This window comes from Pan paniscus, chromosome 3, assembly GCF_029289425.2.
Source record: "Pan paniscus chromosome 3, NHGRI_mPanPan1-v2.0_pri, whole genome shotgun sequence".
Lineage (NCBI taxonomy): Eukaryota > Metazoa > Chordata > Mammalia > Primates > Hominidae > Pan > Pan paniscus.
In genome coordinates this window covers 91,223,190-91,247,651 of record NC_073252.2, presented here as the reverse complement: position 1 = coordinate 91,247,651, position 24,462 = coordinate 91,223,190, and the positions used below count along the sequence as shown (strand labels likewise).

General features: G+C 33.7%; 1 protein-coding gene across 5 annotated transcripts in view; it reads right to left on the bottom strand.

The window, feature by feature from the left end:
• The window catches only part of GRID2 (glutamate ionotropic receptor delta type subunit 2), a 1,507,251-nt gene that overhangs the window by 588,505 nt on the left and 894,284 nt on the right, over positions 1-24,462 (bottom strand). For all 5 annotated transcript variants that reach the window (XM_034958923.3, XM_055111628.2, XM_003829901.5 and 2 more), the window contains 2 exons: positions 15,334-15,387; positions 5,861-6,034 (listed from right to left, as the gene is read on the bottom strand). In XM_034958923.3, coding sequence (XP_034814814.1) covers positions 5,861-6,034; positions 15,334-15,387 — 228 coding nt within the window. The remainder of the gene's footprint in view (positions 1-5,860; positions 6,035-15,333; positions 15,388-24,462) is intronic.

The following is a 24,462-nucleotide window of genomic DNA, read 5'->3' as shown; positions in this document are numbered from 1 at the left end:
TGGAAACCATCATTCTCAGCAAACTATCACAAGGACAAAAAACCAAACACCGCATGTTCTCACTCATAGGTGGGAATTGAACAATGAGAACACCTGGACACAGGATGGGGAACATCACACACCGGGGCCTGTTGTGGGGTTGGGGGAGGGGTGAGGGATAGCATTAGAAGATATACCTAATGTAAATGACAAGTTAATGGGTGCAGCACACCAACATGGCACATGTTTACGTATGTAACAAACCTGCACATTGTGCACATGTACCCTAGAACTGAAAGTATAATAAAAAAAAATATATATATATATATATTTTTTTTTTTTTAAAAAAAGATTGTTGGGGTAGCATCCCTCGCTATCTCCTTACCTTTCTCCAACTAGTTAACATTTCTCAATATTTGGTTCAAAGCTTACATGCTAGGAGAATCCTACCCTGCCAACTTCTGATTTTCTTTCCTTATCCTACACAAGGTTGAGCACCTCTTTTCATCTACCGGAACACACAGTGCATACGTCTTTGAAACATATCAGAATACTAAATTCTTTTTTAAATCTACCTTTTCCACAAAAAAATAAATTCCTCCTGAATGGGGACTCATACTGTACATCTTTTCTCTTCCATTTTTCCCCGTAATTTATTTCTCTTAGACTTAGCCTAGAGCCTAGCACATATTTGGGTTTTGATAAACAGTTGTCAAGTAAAAGAAGATGAAGGATGGAGAGAGGAGAAAAAAAGAAAGTCAATTTTAAAGCTAGGTGTGTTTGGCAGACGTTGAGACACGAAAAATCTGGTAACCTGGGTTCTATCTAAACCTGACACTGCTGGGGCACATTCTCTTTTGCAGACCCTGAGGCATGTATTTTGAGCATCTATGCTAGTCTTAAAGGTGAGTGCTTCATACCGGTTATATGACAGGCATTTTCAATAAATGACTACGTCTCCTCATTTGTCCACATTCCAAACTGCAGGATCAAGAAGTGGTGGTAATATTCTCTGAGCTTTTCATTACCCCTCCTAATCTGACACTTTTTCTTTTGCAGGCAAGTGCCCATTTTTTGAGCTTCACACTCTTTCCTATGCTACACTTTATTGCTTTTTTCTGTCATCATTAACTGATCTTTTGGTCATTTTATTTTATTTGTAAGGCCTTTGACTCCTCCTTCACAATAATACCAAACTATCTCTCATCATTTTAAAAGGTCACTTCAATTTCTGTACAGATGATCTTCACTTCTACTTAGGCCTCAACCAACACAAATGACCATTTACTGGACAGAAACATACATCACCTCTAAAATCATAGACTCCAGTATGTCACATATGACCAATCATTTCTCCCTACCTTACTGGCACTACACTTATTCTTTGACATCACCAAATCTCCACACTCACCTCCTCTACATGACAAGCTTTCAATATTTGACACCATCTGTGGCTTGCTTTGAGATATCTTTCTTTTAGTTTTCATCACCTGGTATCGTTTCTAGGCTGATCATCTTAGTTCTCTTTCTCTGTCTTTCTCTTGTGTTTCAATGTTTCTGTTAAAAATTTAGTATCCAGAATTGACACATTATTACAGATGTGATCTGACTAGGAGAGAATAGTGTAAGACATTAGATCTCTTTATCTTAGCAAAATTCTTCTGACATAGAGACCACGATTATATTAAAATAGTTACAGCAAATATGATTTGTGTGACACACACACTGAATTTACCTTCAACTTAAGGGATCTGAACAGCTGTCAAACCAGGATTCTTCATGTAATTGATTTTGAACCTATACTTTATCTGTGCTTTTTCAAATTTAGGCTTATTATTCAGTCAACACTAACAATTTGGAACTTGATTATCTAATACAACATAAGCTTTCTCTTCTAGCTTTATGCCATTTACAAATTTGATAGGCATGTTTTATTCATCTTCATTCACGTAGTGATAGACATTTTAAAAATATTAGGTCCAAGAATAGAATCTTGTGAATGACCATAGACAGTTCCTTGCATTTCAGGAATAGAATGTTTATCACTGCAGTTTGAATATTCATCTGGTTCTACAATCCTCAAACTCTGGACAAAAGAAACCCTGGTGGTAGGTTGTGGATATCAGGAAGTACTCAAAGCCACCGAATACATCTAAGGCATATTCTAGTCATATCAATATTGCTTGAAGATTTGATTGATTTATTTAGATATCAATTTTGTTTGAATATTTGGAGAAAAACAACTAGTTTAATTGGCAAATAATTTGAAGTATTACTTTTAATTGTATATACACAAATGTTATAACTTTTAAAGGTAATAATGAGACTTAAATATTTTCGAGCTTTATTTTGCTTTCTATCTGAGGCCAGAGTGTTCACTATCTTCTGCCTTTAGGAACCCTTTGGTGAAAATGTTTCAGTGTCATCACTCTGTCAAGACTTTTCAATATCTTTCCTAAGGATTTCAGGTAAAAATTTGTCAAACACCACATAAAAATCAACATGTAACACATAGATTTATGACATTCTCCCAATCTAAAAAAAAAAAAAAAAATTATAAATAAAGGCTTAGTTTGGCAGTGTTTGTTTTTAAGGAAGCCCTGTTGTCTTATCTGAGGTACTCCAAACCATTGATTTAATAATATATTCTACAGTTTATCTACATAGTAACATTTAATATGCTAAACTCCATGAGAATCTTTTTTCCTTCCTTTCAGTAATTGGGACAATACACCAATCTCTTGTACCTTGGTCCTCTTCCTAAGTGTTTCTCCAGTATTTCTGAGCTATCATATTTTGATCGTTCCTGCTGGCTGATTGGCTACTCTGAGCAATTATTTGGCAAGCCTAATTCAAAGCAGTGCCCCTACTCTTGCTATCTCCCTGCTCCTTCTGAACCAGTGGAATATTTTCTTTTAATGAATTTTACTCTAACCTTCCCAATTTGAAGACAATTTTTCTTAGATGGAGAAAGGAGCCAAAGTATTAGAATGTTTCTGTTTTCTCTCCATTAGCAGCCAAACTAACATTAGTTCCACTAAGCAGTAAATGGATCACTTCCTGCTTGTTACATATGTTGCAAAAACACCATTTTCTAGTTAAAAGGTGTTCTTTAATATTTATTTTGCAACTTAAGCTAATCCTGGGTTTCAGTCTTTGGACACTAATTAAAAAATTTGTGAAATGCATTTTCTGTTTTTTCTAAATTTTACTTCTCTATGTATATTAAAATAGGTAACAGTCTAGAGATCAAATTCTATCACACATAAGAGGGATGTTCACATGTAACAAATCCTCAACGCAAAAGTAGTTTTCTTGTTTTCTTCCATCTGTGGGTTTGACAGGACCAAGATGAAGGTATGAGTCAGGAGGAAGTTGGTGCTTCCCCATACTTTATTGTTTCAGGTAAGATTAGGAATATAGACATAAATAAAATATTTGTTCACAGATATTGAAGTCCTCATCAACTGAAATGGAAAGATTATGTTGTTAGGCAAATATGCTGTAAAATAATTTCTGCTGTCCCTAAATGACACAGTCAATAATTTTTCTTAAGTTTGTATTTCATTTCCTGATACTTCTTTTAACAAAAACAACTTTTAATATTTTATAATTTTCTAAATCAAAATTCTTTCTTTTTTTTCTATTTAGAATTCTATCATTTTCACATCAATTATATCCATGACCAGTTAAAATGCAAACATGGGACATTATAAGCATATTGATATGGTTTGGCTGTGTCCCAATCCAAATCTCATCTTGAATTGTAGTTCCCATAATTCCCATGTATCATAAGAGGGACCTGGTGGGAGGTCATCAAATGATGGGGATGATTATCCGTTTGCTATTCTCATGATAGTAGTGAGTTTTCACAAGATCTGATGGTTTTATAAGCGGCTTTTCCCCCTTTTGCTCAGCACTTGTCTTACCTGCTGCAATGTGAGGAAGGACATGTTTGCTTCCCCTTTCACCACGAATGTAAGTTTCCTGAGGCTTCCCTGCCCTGAGGAACTGTGAGTAAATTAAACCTCTTCCCTGTACTTTATGGCAGTGTGAGAATGAACTAATACACATATAGATAAGGGTGGAACTGAAATTTAAAGAGATGTTGTTAAGGCTTCAGAAGATTTACTTTGACTATTGCCTTCTCCTCAATTACATTCAAACATATATATTCATACAGATCCAAAGCACTGTGGTAATTATGATGGAGGAAATGGTAGAGAAGCACGTTATGAGTACTTATGATGCTGGGTTCTTGAAGGGACATATCTATTTATTTTGAAATAGGGACTCACTTTGAAACCCAGGCTGGAGGCTGGAGTGCAGTAGCACAATCTTGGCTCACTGCAGCCTCGACCTCTAGGGCTCAGGTGATTCTCCCACCTCAGCCTCCTGAGTAGCTGGTACTACAGGAGGATACCACCACACCTGGCTAATTATTATTTTTTTTTTTCAGAGATGGGGTTTTGCCATGCTGCCCAGGCTGTTCTCAAACTTCTGGGTTCAAGTGATTCTCCCCCTTGACCTCCCAGATTGCTGGGATTGTAGGTGTAGCCACTGCACCTGGCCATGGAAAGGACCTATTCTAAAGGAGCTTAAAATCTAGTAGGCAACAGAAAGTTACAGGGTAATGATCCTGGAGCCAGTCCACGTACTACAGTGATAGTAATTAGAAGAAATGGTTGGATAAATGGCAAATCCTTTTTTAAAAATTCAAAGGTGACTAAGGATAGGGAGGTTGTGGGGTTATTTTTCAGATTAGTTTTGCAAAAGCACCTTATTTATCTAGTATTATTAGAGAGGAACTAGTTTTCCTAGGGTTATATTTCCAAACTGTTAAAACTGAAAATCTCTAAGTACTAAAATGTTTCCTATGGTAAATATTTTAAAGAACAAGTTTCTAAAATATATTAGGTTTTGCTCACTTCTAAGATTGGCCATGACTTTAATATTTGCTAATATCTCAGGGTTATTGTTTAAATATTAACATATGCTAGCATTATACTGCAGTGATACCTTTAGGAGTTGTTTTATGGCACAGATTTGTTTTTGCAGGAAGAGTCCTATACTGACAGGTTATATGAGTTAGTTTATCTGATTGATTTTTTTCCCCTGTATCTTGCTTAAGAGGGCTCCTTAAGGCTCCCTGCTGTTGTCCTGTGTGCCTGCTTTGTGTAACACCCCCTTCAGATTGACATATTGAGATCTCCAGTGCAAAGGGAAAAAAAAACCACAGAGGCTTTTTCTTAAGAAAAAGAAATAGGCTTCAAGTAAGTATTTAAAGGGCATTCTTATGAGTAAGCTACAGGGACTTGGTGTTCTCTCTTTCGCTGTTCAGAGATTTTATTTATATCTTTCAAATTCTTTGTTGTATTCTGGATGCTGAAGGTTTCAGCTATATCCTCTCGGAGTTGGATATGACCATACAATGCTACAGCACTTTTTTCATATCTAATTTTTTTTGTTGGAGTTATTCAAACTGGAGACCAATCTTTTTAAAAAGAATAAATATCTATGTCCTTCTTAGGCCAGAAAAGTCAAGCACATTTATTAGTTTAATAATTTAGAGTTTGGAAAAAGGAGTACCAATTACAAATTCTCCTGTGGGAAATGTTATGGACCTACTTGTTTAGAAGAAAATAACCTTTACTTATTATATTTTTTTATTAAGCAAGTAGAAATTTTTCTATAATGAGATCAAAAAGAACAAAGACGCAAATTCTTAGCACTTTCTCCCCATTAGACTTAATGAAATTGCTGGAGGAGAATTGTTCAGAAATAACACGTATAATTCTGAATCCAATGCAACTCATAAAGCTCTCCTTGCAATTGCCCAACAAAGCACCCTGGAAGAAATATCCTGTCATTTATAATATACCTCCATATTCTGAGCAAATGGATCCTTTGGATCACACAATGTTGAAGATATTCGATGGTTGCCACGGAAACACCGCTGACTTATGTTCTGGGGAACTGGAAATGTCTGCCGAATAATCGTTAACCTTCCAATTGACCTTCTTACAAGTTCCTGTACGTCCACGTCGTTTATTTCCTATAAGATAAGAGATGGAAGAATTAGAGATACTTTAATACAGTCACAAAACACAAACCTATTATGAGTTGTTATCTGTAAATGTTAGGGATTCTGTTACTGTAATATATTGGTTTTAATGCTTAGTGCATATCTAAATGAAAGCAACATATTTTTGTTAAAATTATCAACTCATTTGTAGTTGCTTCCTATGCTTTAAATTATATACATTAGTGCCTAAACAATGCTAAATGGAGCAATTGACTTACATATGGTTATTAACAATAAGTTTATAATTTATAATGTTGAACATTGTAGAAACATATAGGTGTGGTCAAAACATTTAAAAAGGTCACAAAGTAAGTTGCTATTATAGTTTATTATTAATTAATGGATTTCAAGTACCTATTATTTTGAGTATCTAGGAAAGTAATTGCCATGTAAGAGTTACACACACGCACATACGCATGCATACATACGCACACATACACACACACACATGCACACACACACATAATTAGCAATGAAAAATTTGGCTTTTAACTGAGGCAAGTAGAGCAAGAGGATATATAAGGAGTTTTTCTAATAATTTATTAGAATTGTTGATGTTAACTCGTATGTTTCTCTTGGTAAGGAATAGTTGAAAAATTCTGTTGTTTAACACAATCTGAATCAGGATGAGATGAGAGAGAAACCCAGTGCTCTTTATCTAAATTAATTTTATCTAAACAAATTTTATCTATTCTAAATGGAATTAGGATAAAAGTGATTAAAATAAATTTTAGTTTTAAGGTAGTCTTTACTAGAGAAGTTGGTGCTTAATAGTGTTCATTTGGAACGTTTTCAACCAATGAAGTCTTTGTAATTAACATACTATTGGTTTCAATCAATTCTTACGGCAACAGAAATAAAAGATTGGAAACAAAATAAGTTTTGGGTTGCAGTGAGCATTTCTGAGGTTTGATCTAAGAAATTATTACAAAAAAAATGAAAGAAAACAGATAATTCATAGGTGTAAATGTGCTTTTTTTCTTACCAGATTAATTACATATTATTCTTGTAGCATATGTTAGATTCAAAAATCGTCCTTTATATATGATCTTTACGAAGTGTAGATTTTTCTGAAAATAAAATAATGCCTGCCATCAGCTAGCTCTAGTGTAATAGCCTGGATTTCTGGGCATTTAATCAATCCTTAATGTTCCATAAAAATGGTTTTTCTCAGTTTAAAATGCCGTCTTTTTCCTTAAGTCTGTGTCATTTCACTGGCCACCAAAAACTTTGTCTGTCAAAGAGCAGGTCACTTTTAAATTCTATGTAATCTACTCACAAAGTAGGATTAAATGGTATCCTGTCAACTCCATTTGAAGTCCCAATTTTAACCAGACATCTTTTAAAGTTAATTAATATTAATATTGCTATTCAATGTCTTCCAAATTTTTAAATTCCAAATGATACAGACAGGAACTTTCATTTGAAGGCAGTGGAAAATTGTATGACTTTTCTCATAATATTAACTAAGTTGTTTTATGTATATGGTATTTTTTTTTGCTTTAGCAATACTAAGATTTATCAACATTTTATCAAACAGCAGCATCTCTATCTACACCACTCATAATGAACTACAAATCAGCATATTGGATAAAAATTTACATTTAATAAGTATCTACTATATGTTAAGCAAAATACTAATTACTTTATTATCTCATTTTCTGCTAACAGATGATACTCTGAATCAGATGCTATTTATTCTCAGTTTATAAACAAAGATTCAGGAAGACTTGAAGCTCTTCATTCATAATACTCTACTCATAGGATGAATTTATAAATGTCATCAAAAGAAACAGTCTCTGAAGAAGTTATACATGCCCATATTTCCTTACAGGAGTTATTTAGATTAATATTTATGAATGGTAGAAATTAAAACTGTAAAGATACATTATTTCAGCATTTAATTTCCTGATGATTCTGGAAGGAATGATGTAGTCATCTATCATGAGCCAAATCCTTTGAAAGGACATTTTTCAAACCCACAAAAAAGGAAAAGGGGTGGTTACCTTTTATAGGTTTCCAAAGATGAAGTTCTCAGGCACCTAAACAACTAAAATATATCTGAAGAAATGTCAATTTGAATTGAGTGTATTTTGCCTATTATTATTTGGGGAAGGGAAGAGAAAGTAATTTTCTGGGAAGAAAGAATCTGTCATTCTGAAAGAAACTAACAGACAATCTGTCTCAAAAAATTCACTTGCAATTTTAGTCTTGACATGTGATCTCAAAAACACTTTAACAGTGATATGAAAACTTGATTAGGCAGCTATTTTATATTTACGGAACTTTACTTGCGCATTTCAAAAGGGGCATTTCGAGAGTGGCAGATGCAAAGTTATATAAACACTGAAAGACAAGTGATCATTTAATCTATAAAGAGATCCATTTAAATGGAAAAAAGTCCAGAAATAAACTTGTGTATTAAAATGTTATACAATCTACTAGGATCTATATTATCCTAATGCTCTGAATTTTTTAAAAAATGTTTAAACTGTCAGATTTTTTTAAATAATCATGTGAAGAACTAGTTTACCAATAAAGCACTCACTCTCCCAAGCCCCCAGCACCATTAAATATCTTAATCTTTTAAAAGATATAGAGTATTCCTGAGCTCTAAGTAATTTAAAGAACCCAAATTATAAAATTATTTTCCTTCTCATATTCTTTATTTTATTGAGTATATTCATAAAAGTAGAATTAACATTGCAATAACAAATGATTAAATATTTTTTAGCGACTTAACTTTTCTATTTTACTTATTTAGGCTAAGGAAGCCTTTTTTCCCAAAAATAATTTACCTAGATACTTGAAAACTACTAAGAATCAAAGTCAATATGTCCGACAAAATATTCTTATTCACTTTGCTTTAATAATTTAATGTCGGTTGAATCCTGAACTGTGAAAGCCCCGAGGAAGAAAAAAGGAATGCTAAAATATCTTCTGGGGATACAACTCCATCTAGAAACAGCCATTTCCCAGAAGAAATCTCTTAGGAGAATTGAATCATTTCTGAATCCTTGTAGTATATCAGCTTTAGGTTGAAATGAATAAGATTGTGGGAAGAAAAGACTCTCAAAATCCATTAGATCAGATGCCAATTTAGACTAAAAATAACAATTTCAGAGGAATAGTTTTCTTTTTCCCATTCTTATACCTCTTAGCATCTAACAAATATTTTGGCTCATAGTAGGTATTCAATAAATGTTGATAAATACAAAATTTATTTAATGAATGAATGGTAAGATTTTATCATCTTCTAAAGACTTATACCTGAAATTTTAATTCTAGACACCAGAATACTTTAAAATGTTAAACAATTCTAAATAAAGCAGATTTTAGTATTAAGATTAAGCCCTCTACTATGTGGTGTTTGTTTCTTATTTGTTTGTATTTTTCATATTTTATCAAAGATGACCCTTTGATGCTTCCATAAAATTTAACATTAATATGAATCAATTATGCAAATGTTAAAAAATGGAACAAATCCAACTGTAGGCTATGTAGCAACAGGAAGAGAAGCAGGATGGCAACTTTCTACTTGAAAGCTTAGAAGTGAGCAGTTCAATTCATCATTAAACTAGAAAAAATTAAAAACCTCCATTACACATAGGCTTTTTAAATCTCAAAACAACAACAAAACCCCCCAAACCGGCCAGGCACGGTGGCTCGCACCTGTAAACCTGACACTTTGGGAGGCTGAGTTGGGCAGATCACCTGAGGTCAGGAGTTCGAGACCAGCCTGGCGAACATGGTGAAACCCCATTTCTACTAAAAATACAAAAATTAGCCAGGCGTGGTGGCACATCCCTGTAATCCCAGCTACTTGGGAGAATGAGGCAGGACAGTCGCTTGAACCCAGGAGGAAGAGGTTGCAGTGAGCCAAGATCGCGCCATTGTACTCCAGTCTGGGTGACAAGAGTAAAACTCTGTCAAAAAAGAAAAAAAAAAAAAAAAAAAAAAACCAAACCAACAACTTTCTCCTTAAATGTAATACCCAGCAGTGATTAACAGAGAATAATGTCTTACACTATTCAAATTAAGTAAAAAGCCAGTAAAGTCACATCAAGACAACAAAGGTCATATTTGATATTACCAGGCAATAGAAGGGTATATGAAGCATTGTGCTTCTTGCAGCTCTGAACAGTGCACGTCTTCCTATCTGAATTTCTAACTTTTGTAAAACTTAAATAAAGTGTTAAGCCATCTGCTTCAGGGCCCTGAAGGGATGACAATACTTGCATGGAAAGGCTGCTCTGAGCTGGATCCACTGATTGCGGGGAGAAGATAAATACTATTACCAAGCACTAACATATGATTGATTACACCATATGAGCTAGCACAGCCTCTCATTATTATAGCACACTTAATGCAAATGAAAAAAATATATTGTTTTCAAGTTTCTACATCAATTTCTATCATGATGCACAATGCCAACTTTGATTTATATTCCCTCCTTTAAAAACTATTGATGCAATAAGATTAAATCAATGTCTGCAACCCATTTTAAAATTAGCAACAAAATAATAGCTACACAAACAAAACTAGACAGATTCATGTTCTCCACGTTCAGCCAAAACGGGCATTTGCATCTTTTGAGGGTTTTTTTTATTATTACATTTAGAGTTTAGTAGCTTCCTAGCAATATTGAGAAATCCATGTTTTTTTTTCTTTTATAGAAACTAGGGAAAATTATAATTCATCCATTATAAATTCCCATAAACAAGCATGTAAATGAAAAGTGTGCAAGAAAAATGTAAAAGTCATTTTCTGAGGCATAATTCAGAATAAAGTGGATGAATGAGAATAAGTATGCGGGTGAATGGAATAATTTGAAAGTAAGAGTGTTGATTTTGGATATACCAGCCAATAATGGTTTTTGTTTATTTTTTTATGGGTTAAAATACAGAAAACATTTGCTCATTATCTGAGTTTTAACCTTGTTCAGATAAAAGTGCTAACCTGTGTAATGTAAATGGTATGGGTTGTGAACATTGTATTTTTAAGAGGCTAGGCAGTGTGGCTTGCCCAAAAGAAATTATACCTCTGCTGGAGGACAAGAAAGTAGGGCTGTGGGTAAGAAAGAGATAACGGTTTCAGTGATGGTGATGGTGAAGTTTTATTAGACAATTCACAGTAGAAAACCTAAGTTTGAAGGATGAGAAAATAATTGAGGTCTCCTTAATTATCTCCTAGACTTTTAACATGTATTGAGTTATTTACCAGTGAGATTGCTTTGTTTATATGGATGTTTTATTTTGCAAAATAGTGGCCCAAATTATGGAGCATCCACTTAATGACAATATTTTCATTTGTAATATTTTATGAAATAAAATTTAATAAGTTTAAAAACATGAATCATAATGCTTATGAAAAATACAATAAAACATAAATTTTTATTATTCTTTCCATACTATTTATTACCAATGAAATACATGCTAGTCTATTCAGGCTACACCTATACAATATGAAGATGCCATTTCTTCCAAAGTACAAATTTAGTCTTAAACAGTGGGTAAATGACCATGTTGTTCTCAGAAGCTCTATTTCAGTTTATACTTTTAAGTTCAGGTATAGTTGTGGAAGCTAAATTGGATATTAAAAAAAAATAATTAAGGGGTTCCTTCTGCAATCTTATCAACCAATACAGGAGAATGGCCATTTCAATTTAGTGATTGTAAGCATTAATTTGTCCAGATTAATCCATTTCTCTAAGGAGGTAAGAAGTCACTTTATTTTTCTAGTAAGGTTGATTGACATGAATAGGTAAAATGACTCTCGCTGGTTTTGCATCAGGAAATCTGTGTAGTCTATATCCTGTCCAAAGTAGGATGTGAAATAAAAACAAAAAATTAGAAGAATCCTTATTTCAAAAAAAGTAATCTAGAAAATAATTAATACAAAAAAAAGCTAGTGACATAAATAGCTCCCATAAGATAACTGAGGCAGTAGAAATTTCAAAAATATAAACCATAAAGATAATTATCAAAAAATATTTATTTATTACCAATTAAATACATGCTAGTCTATTCAGGTTACACCTATATAATATGAAGAGGCCATTTCTCCCAAAGTACAAATTGAGCCTTAAACTGTGGGTGATCATGTTGTTCTCATGGTCAAAAACAAAATTCTAAGTGAAAATGTATCAAAAAGCATGTATCAAAAAACAAAATCCTAAGGGAAAAGAACAAAGCTGGAGACATCATGCTACCTGACTTCAAACTATACTACAGTGCTACACTAACCAAAACAGCATGATACTGGTACAAAAACAGACACATAGATGAATGCAGCAGAACAGATTGCCCAGATATAAGGCTGCATACCTGCAACTACCTGATCTTTGACAAAGCTGACAACAATAAGCAATGGGGAAAGGACGCTTTCCTTTAATAATAAATGATTGCTGGGATAACTGGCAAGCCATATGTAGAAGATTGAAACTGGACCATTTTATTATACCATATACAAAAATTAACACAAGATGGATTAAAACCTTAAATGTAAAACCCATAACTATAAAAACCCTGGAAAACAACCTAGACATGTAAATGGGCAAATATTTCATGACAAAGATGACAAAAGCAATTGCAACAAAAGCAAAAATCGACAAACAAAATTGAATTAAACTAACGAGCTTATGCACAGCAAAAGAAACTATCATCAGAGTGAACAACCTACAGAATGGGAGAAAATTTTTGCAAACTATGCATCTGTCAAAGGTCTATTTATCCTTAAGTTCTACAAGAAACTTAAGCAAATTTAAAGCAAAACCAAACAACCCCATTTAAAAGTGGGCAAAGGACATCAACAGACACTTTTCAAAATAATACATCATGTGATCAATAATCATATGAAAGAAAGCTCAACATCGCTGATCATTAGAGAAATCCAAATCAAAACCATTATGAGATATCATCTCACACAAGTCATAATGGCTATTATTAAAAAGTCAAGAAATAACAGATGCTGGCATGGTTGTGAAGAAAAAGGAATGTTTATACATTGTTGGTGGTGGGAGTGTAAATTTGTTCAACCATTGTGGAAAAGAGTTTGGTGATTTCCTCAGAGACCTAAAAGCAGAACTACCATTTCACCCAGCAATCACGTTACTGGGTATATACCCAAATGAATATAAATTGTTTTATCATAAAGACACATGCATGCCTATGTCCATTGCATCACTATTCACAATAGGAATGACATGGAATCAACATAAATACCCATCAACAGTACACTGGATAAAGAAAATGTGGCCCATATACATTGTGGAATACTGTGCAATCACAAAAAAGGAATGATATGTCCTTTGCAGAAATATGAATGGAGCTGGAAGCCATTTTCCTCAGCGAACTAACGCAGAAACAGAAAACCAAATACCTCATGTTCTCACTTATAAGTGGGAGCTAAATGATGAAAACATATGGACACAAAGAGGGGAACAACACACTTTGGGGTCTACTGAAGGGAAGAGAGTAGGAAGAAGAAAAGGAACAGGAAAAATAACTAATGAGCACTAGGCTTAATGCCTGGGTGACAAAATAATCTGTACAATAAACCCCCATGACACGAGTTTACCTACATACAAACTTGCTCACATACCCCTGAACTTAAAAGCTAAAAACAAAACAAAAACAAAACAAAACCAACCAAAGCTTTACACTGAAAAAGATTAAGTTTTAAATTCCATTGTCATCACTAATAGTTGTGTAATATTTGCTGAATTGTTTAATTTCTTTGAAACTTAGTTTCCTTGGAGAAAAATTGAAATGAAAATATTTAATCTGAAGGTTTATTAAGTTCCTTTTCCTTTGTCTTTCCCTCTATCCCAACGTTTAGTTATTCCACATGAAAATTAAGACATACTAGAAACTTAGAAGGTACCAGAACTTTATTGAAAAGCAGACCTCCAGATACGTATTGCCTGAGGAAATCTCAGAAAAACCTATCTCATTTTGACATGAGAAATACAGCTAAAATTCATAGAAACCTAATGTTTGGCAGACCAAAAACAGACTTGTAAGGTGTTTTCAGCGTCTTTACTCTGAAATAAAAAGGATCATTCCATCAATGAAGTGTAGTGTAGGAGAAACAACTTGAAACTGGGAATTATTTTCACTTTTCTGTGTAAAAAGAGGAAAATAATTTATTCTCTATGGACCTCATTCCCTCGGTACTTCAGAGAATATGGTTTAGTATTCCATAAGATAATATATAAGGGAATGATCTCTGAATTTTAACGTGATATGATCATTATTGCAGTACCATTCTTGAGTGTCATTTGTCAAGCACTGTGTTAAGAGCACCTGATAATACCTCATTTAACTTTTATTATGAACATGCAAAGTAATTGTTATTATACTTGTCCAAATGAATAAACTGAGGCACAGGAAGCTGATATCCATGTTAAGACAGCTACCAAGTTTTATAGCCAGGATCAAACCTATCTTGCTGACTATAAAACCAGGATTCTTATCCAAAAATACTATTTTGTCCCTAAAAGAAATCTTATTATTCTAGAATTCTGTATTTAGTATAATGAATAAGTAAATATTACATTATTTTTATTCATAAATAATAGGTATGACTAAGTACTACATCTTGTTGAGGAAAAATCTATGTGATCACATTACTTGTCCATGACTGATCTGCTCATTGTTCCTTCCATTTCTGACTGGCAGGTCCTAATGGAACAACTTATTTCACAGGGCTTTTAGGTTGTAATATATTTTTAATCTTATGTATTATCTTTGCAAAAATCAAAAGACTTTCACAAGAATTTGACAAGTCTAAAGATTTGAAAACAGTTGTACTTCCTTATGAAAAGGGAAAAATCTGTTCTGTGTTTATTCATATTCATATGCTGAACTTTTTAATACTCATGTAAGGAGGGTGGACATAACAGTTCTAGAAACAACATTAAAATATAAATGGAACACAAGCACTCCACTGGGAGGAGTTTACTTTGCTTACAAAGTAGAACTGTACTTTTTATAAAGATGATCTCCTCGAGCAGGCAGAATGAGCCAAGAGAAAGAGCTAAAAGAGACTCAGTGAGAAAGACTTTCTCCATTTATTTTATTAATATAAAACCCTTTATCATTTTTAAAAATTCTTCATTCTATCTTTGTTAAACAGCATTCACTCAGTAAGTTGAATGTTTACTTCAAGTTTTGTTTCCGCTTAAAAATTCAAGGCCATTGGAAATGCTACAATTATATATGTGAAAAAAGGACACAGAGTTAAGAATAAGGTTTAGTTGGCTTTACCTCATTTATAATGATCCAGTGACAGTCAAAAGCAACCAAATTAGTCTCCACAACCTAGAATAGAAAACAAATCAGCTATCAGTCAAAATTAATCATGCAAAACAAACCCAACTAAATGAATATACTTTGCAAATGACAAAAAATGAATCGTATGTTAGAAAGGTCTTTGTTACTCAATTGAAGATGGAAAAATTATTAGCAAAACACTGTAGATGCATTTGCATTTGACATATAGATGCACTGTAGACTTGCTAATTATATTTGAAAATATAATTCATCAAAACCTAGAAAACCATGGGTTTCAATAGAAAAAAATAGATAAATAAAATACACTGTTTTGTGATTTAACTGAGAGTGGAGAGTGGAGTTAAAATTTCAAATCACATTCCCTACTCGAAATAAACTTTGATGTCTTTTTATCATCTACCTAATAAATATCAAAGTACATAGCTTCTACAATCTGGCTCTAACTTAATATTCTTATCTTCTGCTACTTCTCTGTGCATATGCTTTCTACTGTTTTGACTAAGTAAACTGCTCTGTATTCTCCTGAAAATGTTTGTAACGTGTATTCTAAGGTGATCTATTCTAAAATTATCTGAAAGTTAAATACCAAAAGTGATAGTCAACATACTAGCATTAAAGCATGGGTAGGAAATTTTAGTAGCTTTTAGATTGCTAATAAGATGAAAAGAAATAAAATATATTTAAAAGGAAGAATAAAAATATATGGGTAGCACTCTTTGTTTGACTAACTTCAGATACATTTATTCTAAATGATTCTTGGCTTAGGCCAAAGAAGTAAGCCTCAGATGTGTGCATGCGTGTGTGTGTGTGTGTGTGTGTGTGTGTGTGTGTGTGTGTGTGTAGTAGGGGCAGTTTCTATATGAAGGTTTCTATGCTACTAAATCTTATCATACATATTCTAAGACACGTTCTTCTGATTTATGCATGGCATGGGCATATAATAAGTGAGACTCTTTTGTAAGAGGTCATTCTGTTGTTTTTAGCAGTAATACTCAGCGATTGGGTTTCAAATGAAGCTGCTTTCAAATAACTATCAAGGAGTTGTTATAGAAGGTGAATTGCATTTTGTTGGCTATTCTTTGTTCTACCGAGAAACACCTGCTAAGAGGTGCATTGCATCACAAAAAATAAAATTGGAAATATATTTGGTATGTGACTCAATGTTTTTTCAAAGTACATAATTAGTTGCAGAATCTTTGTTTTTTAACATTTGGTACAAGTTTCATACTATTCCATTATACATCACATTGTTCCCTGTGACTTTATTGAGGTGTAGAGATAGTACATGATCAGATAATTGAGGATATGTTATCTACTTCTAAGCTTTATTATTATTATCATTTTTAATTTTATTATTATTATACTTTAAGTTTTAGGTTACATGTGCACAATGTGCAGGTTTGTTACATATGTATACACATGCCATGCTGGTGTGAAGTGAGCGAAGGATACGAACAGACACTTCTCAAAAGAAGACATTTATGCAGCCAAAAAACACATGAAAAAATGCTCATCATCACTGGCCATCAGAGAAATGCAAATCAAAACCACAATGAGATACCATCTCACACCAGTTAGAATGGCGATCATTAAAAAGTCAGGAAACAACAGGTGCTGGAGAGGATGTGGAGAAATAGGAACACTTTTACACTGTTGGTGGGACTGTAAACTAGTTCAACCATTGTGGAAGTCAGTGTGGCGATTCCTTAGGGATCTAGAACTAGAAATACCATTTGACCCAGTCATCCCATTACTGGGCATATACCCAAAGGATTATAAATCATGCTGCTATAAAGACACATGCACATGTATGTTTATCGCGGCACTATTCACAATAGCAAAGACTTGGAACCAACCTAAATGTCTAACAACGATAGACTGGATTAAGAAAATGTGGCACATATACACCATGGAATACTATGCAGCTATAAAAAATGAAGAGTTCATGTCCTTTGTAGGGACATGGATGAAACTGGAAACCATCATTCTCAGCAAACTATCGCAAGGACAAAAAACCAAACACCACATGTTCTTACTCATAGGTGGGAATTAAACAATGAGAACACATGGACACGGGAAGGGGACCATCACACTCCAGGGACTATTATTATCATTTTTGAAATATATGTATACTCCACTTATAGGTGAAACTTAATATTTAAAATATAACCTATGGCAGTTTTCAGTTTTAGCTAAAAAAAAAAAAAAACACTTTATACCAGTAATGGTAATCCTTATTTCAAATTTTCTGATTGTTTTACTTTAAACATCTAAGAGATAAATAATGAATAATTTATTAACAATAAAAAGTAACAGAAAATACGTGAGACTCCATTAGATTAAAAAGACTTCAAACTAGAAACTAAGATATAAGGAAAGTGCGTTTCTGGGTAAAATAAAGAGAAATATGTTGTACAAGGGGGTAAACCACTACTAAAATATGTAAATAGAATTCAGAGAAAAAGAAGTGAATACCAATAGATAGGCAGCATGGATGTAAAATACTTCTGAAGCAATAGTAGTACAGTGATTCTATTTAGCTTAAGTTATCCTCATTTGAAGCTAAATAATAATCTTCGCTATGTAATCAGATAAGGCAAAAATTAAACTATAAGCACTCTGCATCACCTGTAGAAATTACTAAATGAGAAGTTGTTTTGTGCAACAGCATTTATGGACTAAGTAGAGTTATGATGATAACTTGTTGGTAACTTATCTAGACCATGAGATTTACCCATGGCTCTTCATCTTAAAGTATGTTAGGCAAAAGCAAGAAATAATATTGAGGCACAAATCCTGTATTTCAGTGAAGAAGAAAGACAAACATGTTGTCTAAAGCCATGATTCTACTCACTGTACTATCCTCTGTTGCTTAGGGTCAGCAAGGAGATAGTCTCTCCTTCTGGTCTTTGGTTTTATTCATGAGTATTAACATCTAAGATATTTTAGCAGTATAAATTTGTTACAAGAAAACATTAGCACATTACTACAGATAAATAAATAAATCATCTATCTTCATGTTCTAAATTGAGTGCTCTTCACCATAGGCAGGTACTAAGTATCTGTGAACCTTCAGTATGAGTCCTGTATGTCTTAATGTGCATTTTTAAGAAAGAGTCTATCTGAATCTCTTTTGGGTCCTCAAGTTAACAGGTCTCCTACGAGTTCTATTGGACCAACTATTCTAAAATCATTAGTCCTCAAACTTAGTCTCCAATTTAGGTTACTAAATGAATTTAAAAAATACCCTGCCCTACAAACAAGTGAGTGGATACAAAGTTTATCAGAAAAACTAGACTATATTAATAGCATAATCATTTAAAGTCACCTCAATTTTTAAGCAAAGTCAAGGTAGGAACTGCTAGATGATCATCAAAATCCATTCTCTCCTTCTGCTGGGACACTCAGCTAGACTACATTTCCCATCCTCCACTGCAGGGTATTACAAGGCCATGTGACTGAGTTCTAAGCCAATAGAATGTGAGCCGAGTGATGTACGCCACTTTCAAACCTGACTCATAAAACCTCCCATGTGCTCGTGTCTGCTCTCTGTCCATTCCAGCTTAGTAGGATTGTGACGTCACGCCTAGAGGACCTTGGAAGCCACAGTAGCTCCAGTGCATGGAGCAGACTCCCCTTTCCTACTCTATGCCGTAGTACTGAGCTGACATGAAACAAATCTTTAGTAGTAGAATATTACATTTTGGGTCTACTTGTTAGACTAACTTAGCCCATCTTATCTTTAATGCAAAGCATTTTTATTAACTTCAGCTATGCACTTTTTCTAATCTTAATAAATTTTAATAAACATACTCACTAGAGTAACTTTTAATTCTGTGATTTTATAAAGGCATGATTTCAAAATTATGCAATATTTCTTGGCCTTTTCAAAAATATTGAATATTTAGAATCTTTTTTACAAACACATTTTTATCTGGAGAAGAAAAACGAATTATACTAGAATGGTCCTTAAGAATAAAAAAACAGATATGTCTTGTCTTTTTAATTATATATCAATGTATATGTAATATACACAACTAAAATCCATGTATTATTGTGACATCATGTGTTAAAGAAGCTTGAAATTTTTTGTAATGTTCTACACAGAAAGTTAATTCTTCCATTTATTATCTGAGAAAATATTCACTAAACAAGGGTTATAATTTCCCTAGGTCTAGGTTAACATCTTCATGCATAACCAGTGGGCTGGCATGAGTTCTCTGAGATTTTGTAATCAAATGTTACCAAAATAAAGCAATGTTAAAAAGCCACTGAATAAAAAGGTAACTGATATCAGTAATGGTAGGAGCATTTAGTAAGGGGAATAAAAAGATAAAATGGAATTCAATAGCCTAGACCTTGGAAATCCAGTAAACTTTGAGTTCTCTCACTTAAATGAGTAGTGTATTATACACACACATACACACACACACATAAAAGAATGTATAGTAGTATGATATATATATATTCAGTGAAACATATATGCACTTATATGCATATCACTTCAAAGTGGTTAAAACTCCAGTAGAAGTAGAATTAAAGGAAATAAAGGAGAAAAAGCAATGATAATATTGTTTATGCTTCTCATGTATTATCAAATTGAGCTAATATGGAGTGAGCACTTACGAAAAAATAATTTACATAAAAAGAATTTCTGAGCTCTTTGTGTAGATAACAGAAGACAACTACTATAAATCCAAAATCAATTCACCTGATTGTTTTTATAGTTTTAAATAATGTTGATCTCTTTCCACTTGGTAACACTTGCAGCTATATAATGCTGTATCACACTAGTGGCATTACTAACTTGAGGGCTAAATTACTTCTGGATTTTAGAAGTTATTTGAAGACAAGCTAGAATTTTTAAAGCCTTTATATTTACTGCCACAGGAAATTGTTTTCTTTTCCCACATTCCTTATCTATTTAGCATATCTTCTAATCTCCTATTTTAACAGTGAACGTATTTGAAATCAATGAAAGGAATTAAGAAATTTGATTGCAATTTTCCTTTTTTCATTTGGAACCTATTTAATATCTAGGCACATCATTATTATAGTTGTTTGGGCTCATTGTGTGAATTCTTAGAAATATTTTACAAGCTCATAAACACTAGTTGTGCTGTTTAAACAAAAATTTCAAAAAGTTTTCGATTATTATAAAATATTGAAGGTATTAAAATAATATTGATTTAAAAAAACCACTATCCAATGAGGACTCTATTTAATAATATGCTTGGTTATCAAAATAACAGGAAAGATTGAGGTATGGCTTTCCCTTGGTAATGAATTTCCTCTCTTCCTCTTATCCTATAATTCTCTTTTGTCATTATACATGTGCACATTAATAATCTAAAAAGAGCATGACATGTTCATATAGAGTTGATGCCACTTTGAAATATAGCAATGTAATTATAACAAATTAAACTATCCCACCTCCCAAGAAGCTGAGCTTACTATAAGGGAATTGAGCAAAAAAGGAAAAAAAAAAAATCAAGTCCTGTCAGGAAGACAAGCAATGAGTAAGGACAGACCATCTGTCACTGGCAGGAACTTTAGAACTTCTGAATCTTTGGAAAAGCTCAACAATTTATCACTGTGTCTTCCATCATTCATTCTCAAATCTTTAGATGTGCTAAATATAACACAACCCAATGCAAGGAAAACAACAACCCTGCCCGAGCTTGTTTCTCACTAGTAATAAATGTGGAACAGTTCCTACAAGTGCAGGGGACGATTTAATTGACTAAACAATAACAGCAACATGCTGTTTATCACTCAACCTTGTGGCTTAACTAAATTAAGCTTGTTCCTTTTGCAGGATGTACTAAATATTACACATTTATGCAGAGAGTTCCAGTGCTCTGTGCACCTGTAGCAGCAAAGATATCAGGTGTTTGCTTCCCTATTTCTAGCCCTTCCAAATCATCAGGTGGAGACCAGCAAAGGGCATGCATAGGCAGAGGACACCAGCAGATACGCTGGAACAAGTGGCTAGAGAAACACTAAAGAGCTACTCCCTTCCTGGCTTCTCATCTATAGCAATATTATAGCTTACTTATATCAGCATTTTTGGAACTATATTCTGTAGGACACTAGTTCCACTAAAAGTAATGAGTTTTCTGTAGCTAAGTAGATTTAGAAATATTGGGCTAAGCAAAGTTAAACAGATGCTATTACCACATTATTCCTCAAAGCTTTAAACAGGTTAACATGAATATAGAAATATAATTAACATAAAAATCATATTAATATATACTATTTCACTGATTGATATTATGGAACATATAGCTTTGTGCTTGTGAGTGCAATCTCTAAAGTCAGATTTAGTACCTTTATTTTCTGAGTGTGACTTTGAACAAATTATAAACCTGTTTCCTTTTTTGTCAGTAAGAATAATGATAGTGCCCACACAATAGAATCCGAATGAACATTAAATGAGATAATGGTATATGGTAAACTGTCAGTAAATATCAGCTCCTCACATTTCAGTTCATGTGCCTTATTGATCTCTAGGAGAAGATATTTGGATTATAGAATATTTCAGATAGATTTGACCACAGAAACCATTTTTTTTCCACTGAAAGTCTCATGGGATTAGTACGGTTTGGAACATGTAGACTATAATCAATGTTAATTTAGCCACACATTTCTAAAGGTTCTAAAATTTTACTGAAATACCAGAAGGAATTTTGTCATTTTAAATTGCAATCCCACAATAAACCTACAGAGAGCACGACAGAGGAAAATATTTCCACAAAACAAAAACAAAAGATGACTTACTGTATTTTATATAAGACACAAATGTATATGTAATGTTTTTGACCGAATGGTGATACTTGTTCTTCTTTCCTTTTAATTATTTTTATCCCTATTTAAAAACAAAATAGACAAAATAAAACCACAATGTTCTCTCCAACAAAAGGGAGTATGTAGTATACAAAGTTTATAGTGTATAATATATTTTTAGCAAGGGCTTTGTGGATTTACAGTTCAAACTATATCCAGTTGCCTGAGTGTTGCATATGGCCAAAGTGCACTACTATAGAGTTCTGCTAAAACTAAACAAACAAACACCAACCAAAAAAAATGCAATTATTATAAATACTATGTCTGAAACACAGTGGCCATACGAAACTCCAACCTTCTCAAGGTACAGGAAACATGTACATGACCTGAGTTTTGTTTTCTTCACTTGTTTTCTTTAGCTGGTTATTGTTGCTGTTTTTCTCATTAAAGAACTGAAGCCAAGACATAGGGAGACTGGAGTATTATTTGTTTAGATACCATTTTTAAATCCCAAGAATATCCAGCAGATGGCATTAGTAATCCCTCACGCCAACACTGGGCAGCATGGGGATATTCTGAAAGGACTGTCTTGTTTGCATTTCCCCTTGAGCTCAGCATGGATCCTCAACTGTCTTCTGTTCTTACCCAAGCAGCCACTATCTGCCATTCCACTCTGCTTTTTTGCTTTAGAATCTCTGCTCTGATCTTCCAGCTGGAAGACCACAAATACACTTTCATCCAAATCCTCTTGCCATTACTGCCAAAGTTATTTCATAAACGGATATGCTAGATTTATTGTTACTGCTGTGCAGTGGGGTCTTCCCACACCCTGTGGGAGATGAAAATATGCCACCGCTGAGACTTAGCCAACACTGTGCTACCTGCTCTGTTTCTTAATGTGTAATGCAAGAAATAGACTGCATTCATCATGTGGCATAGACCAACTTTCCTGTGTTCTGTATTATTGAACAAAGATTGAACAGTGATTAAAAGCAAATTCATGATTTCAGTACTTTACCTCATGAGAATAAAGATTTAAAAATCATTGCCAGTGTCAGAAACCACTGTGTTACTGTCTTTAATTCTTTGTGAGTTTCTGCTGGCATTGGGGTTTTTTTGGACGTTTGCTGTGGTGATTTAAGGTGCATTATGCCAAAACATTAGGAAAAGCAGTGTTTGTTGAAGGACCCCTCATCCCTTGCCTATTTTACCATATGCTAATATGTTAACTTTTGGCACCATCAGGAAATTACACTAAAATATTTATTTTCTTGTAGCTATTATTTTTTAATAGCTAAATGACCCTTGGCAGAGTAAATTAATTCTTAAGTATGACAGGCAAACAAATGAATATGAGTTCTTAGTTGGATTTTGATCAACGCTTAAAATGATTTGGGGGTAAATTGGCACTTAATTGCTAGGATTTATGAACTAAGGCTTTCTTGCTATCTTGAAGCCAATAAAGAAAAAATAAAGTTTTTCAAGTCTGTTCATCACGTCTAAATGCAATATATGAGCTCTCCACAGCTGTGGACTTTCATGCTTTGCTTTGTTCCTTTTGGTCTCTTCTCAGTTTCTCTGTTTGACAAAGTGTTTCTCATAACTCAAATTGTGAACAAAATGTCAAACCCTTCCCATCCTACCTCTCTAACCCCAGGCAGTATTATCCCAACCCTTATGCTTGCCTGACACTCTGAGCCAACCTCTATCCCAGCCTTAATGAAATCGTAGTTAGCTATGTAAGTGGCTGTGAGGGCCATGTTGTACATATTTTATATAACCCCTTAGTCCCTCTGGTTCAGCTGTAATCGCTTTCCTGCTGGTCCTCTAGTATAGTTCAGCCTTTGTCCTTATGTTGCCTCCTGGATTGCTCTTCCATTAGAGACGCACACATAGCTCCCTCCTTCATTTCATTTAGGTCTCTGCATGTGACTTCATCAGGCATGACTTCTATGATCATCCATTCTTGCTCCCCCATGAGTCTCTGTTACTTTTGTCCTATTCTTTAGAGCATTTATCCCACCAGAGACAAATAAACACACACAGAGTCACTTATTTACCATCTCTTTCTGTGCTGTAGAATAAGCTTCATGGTAGTAAGGACTTCATTTTGGTCACTGGTCTATCCCTTTACAGTGAGTGACACATAGTAGGGTTTCAATAAAATGGATTGCTAGGAATGGGTCAGATTTTTTTTCCTAAATGTTGCTTGCAGAAATAAGAGAACCATATAGCCCTAACTCGTCCTTATACATCTGTGGATATCCATACCTCACCTAGGACTAAACTATTTGATAAGCTCATATAAAAAGGAAG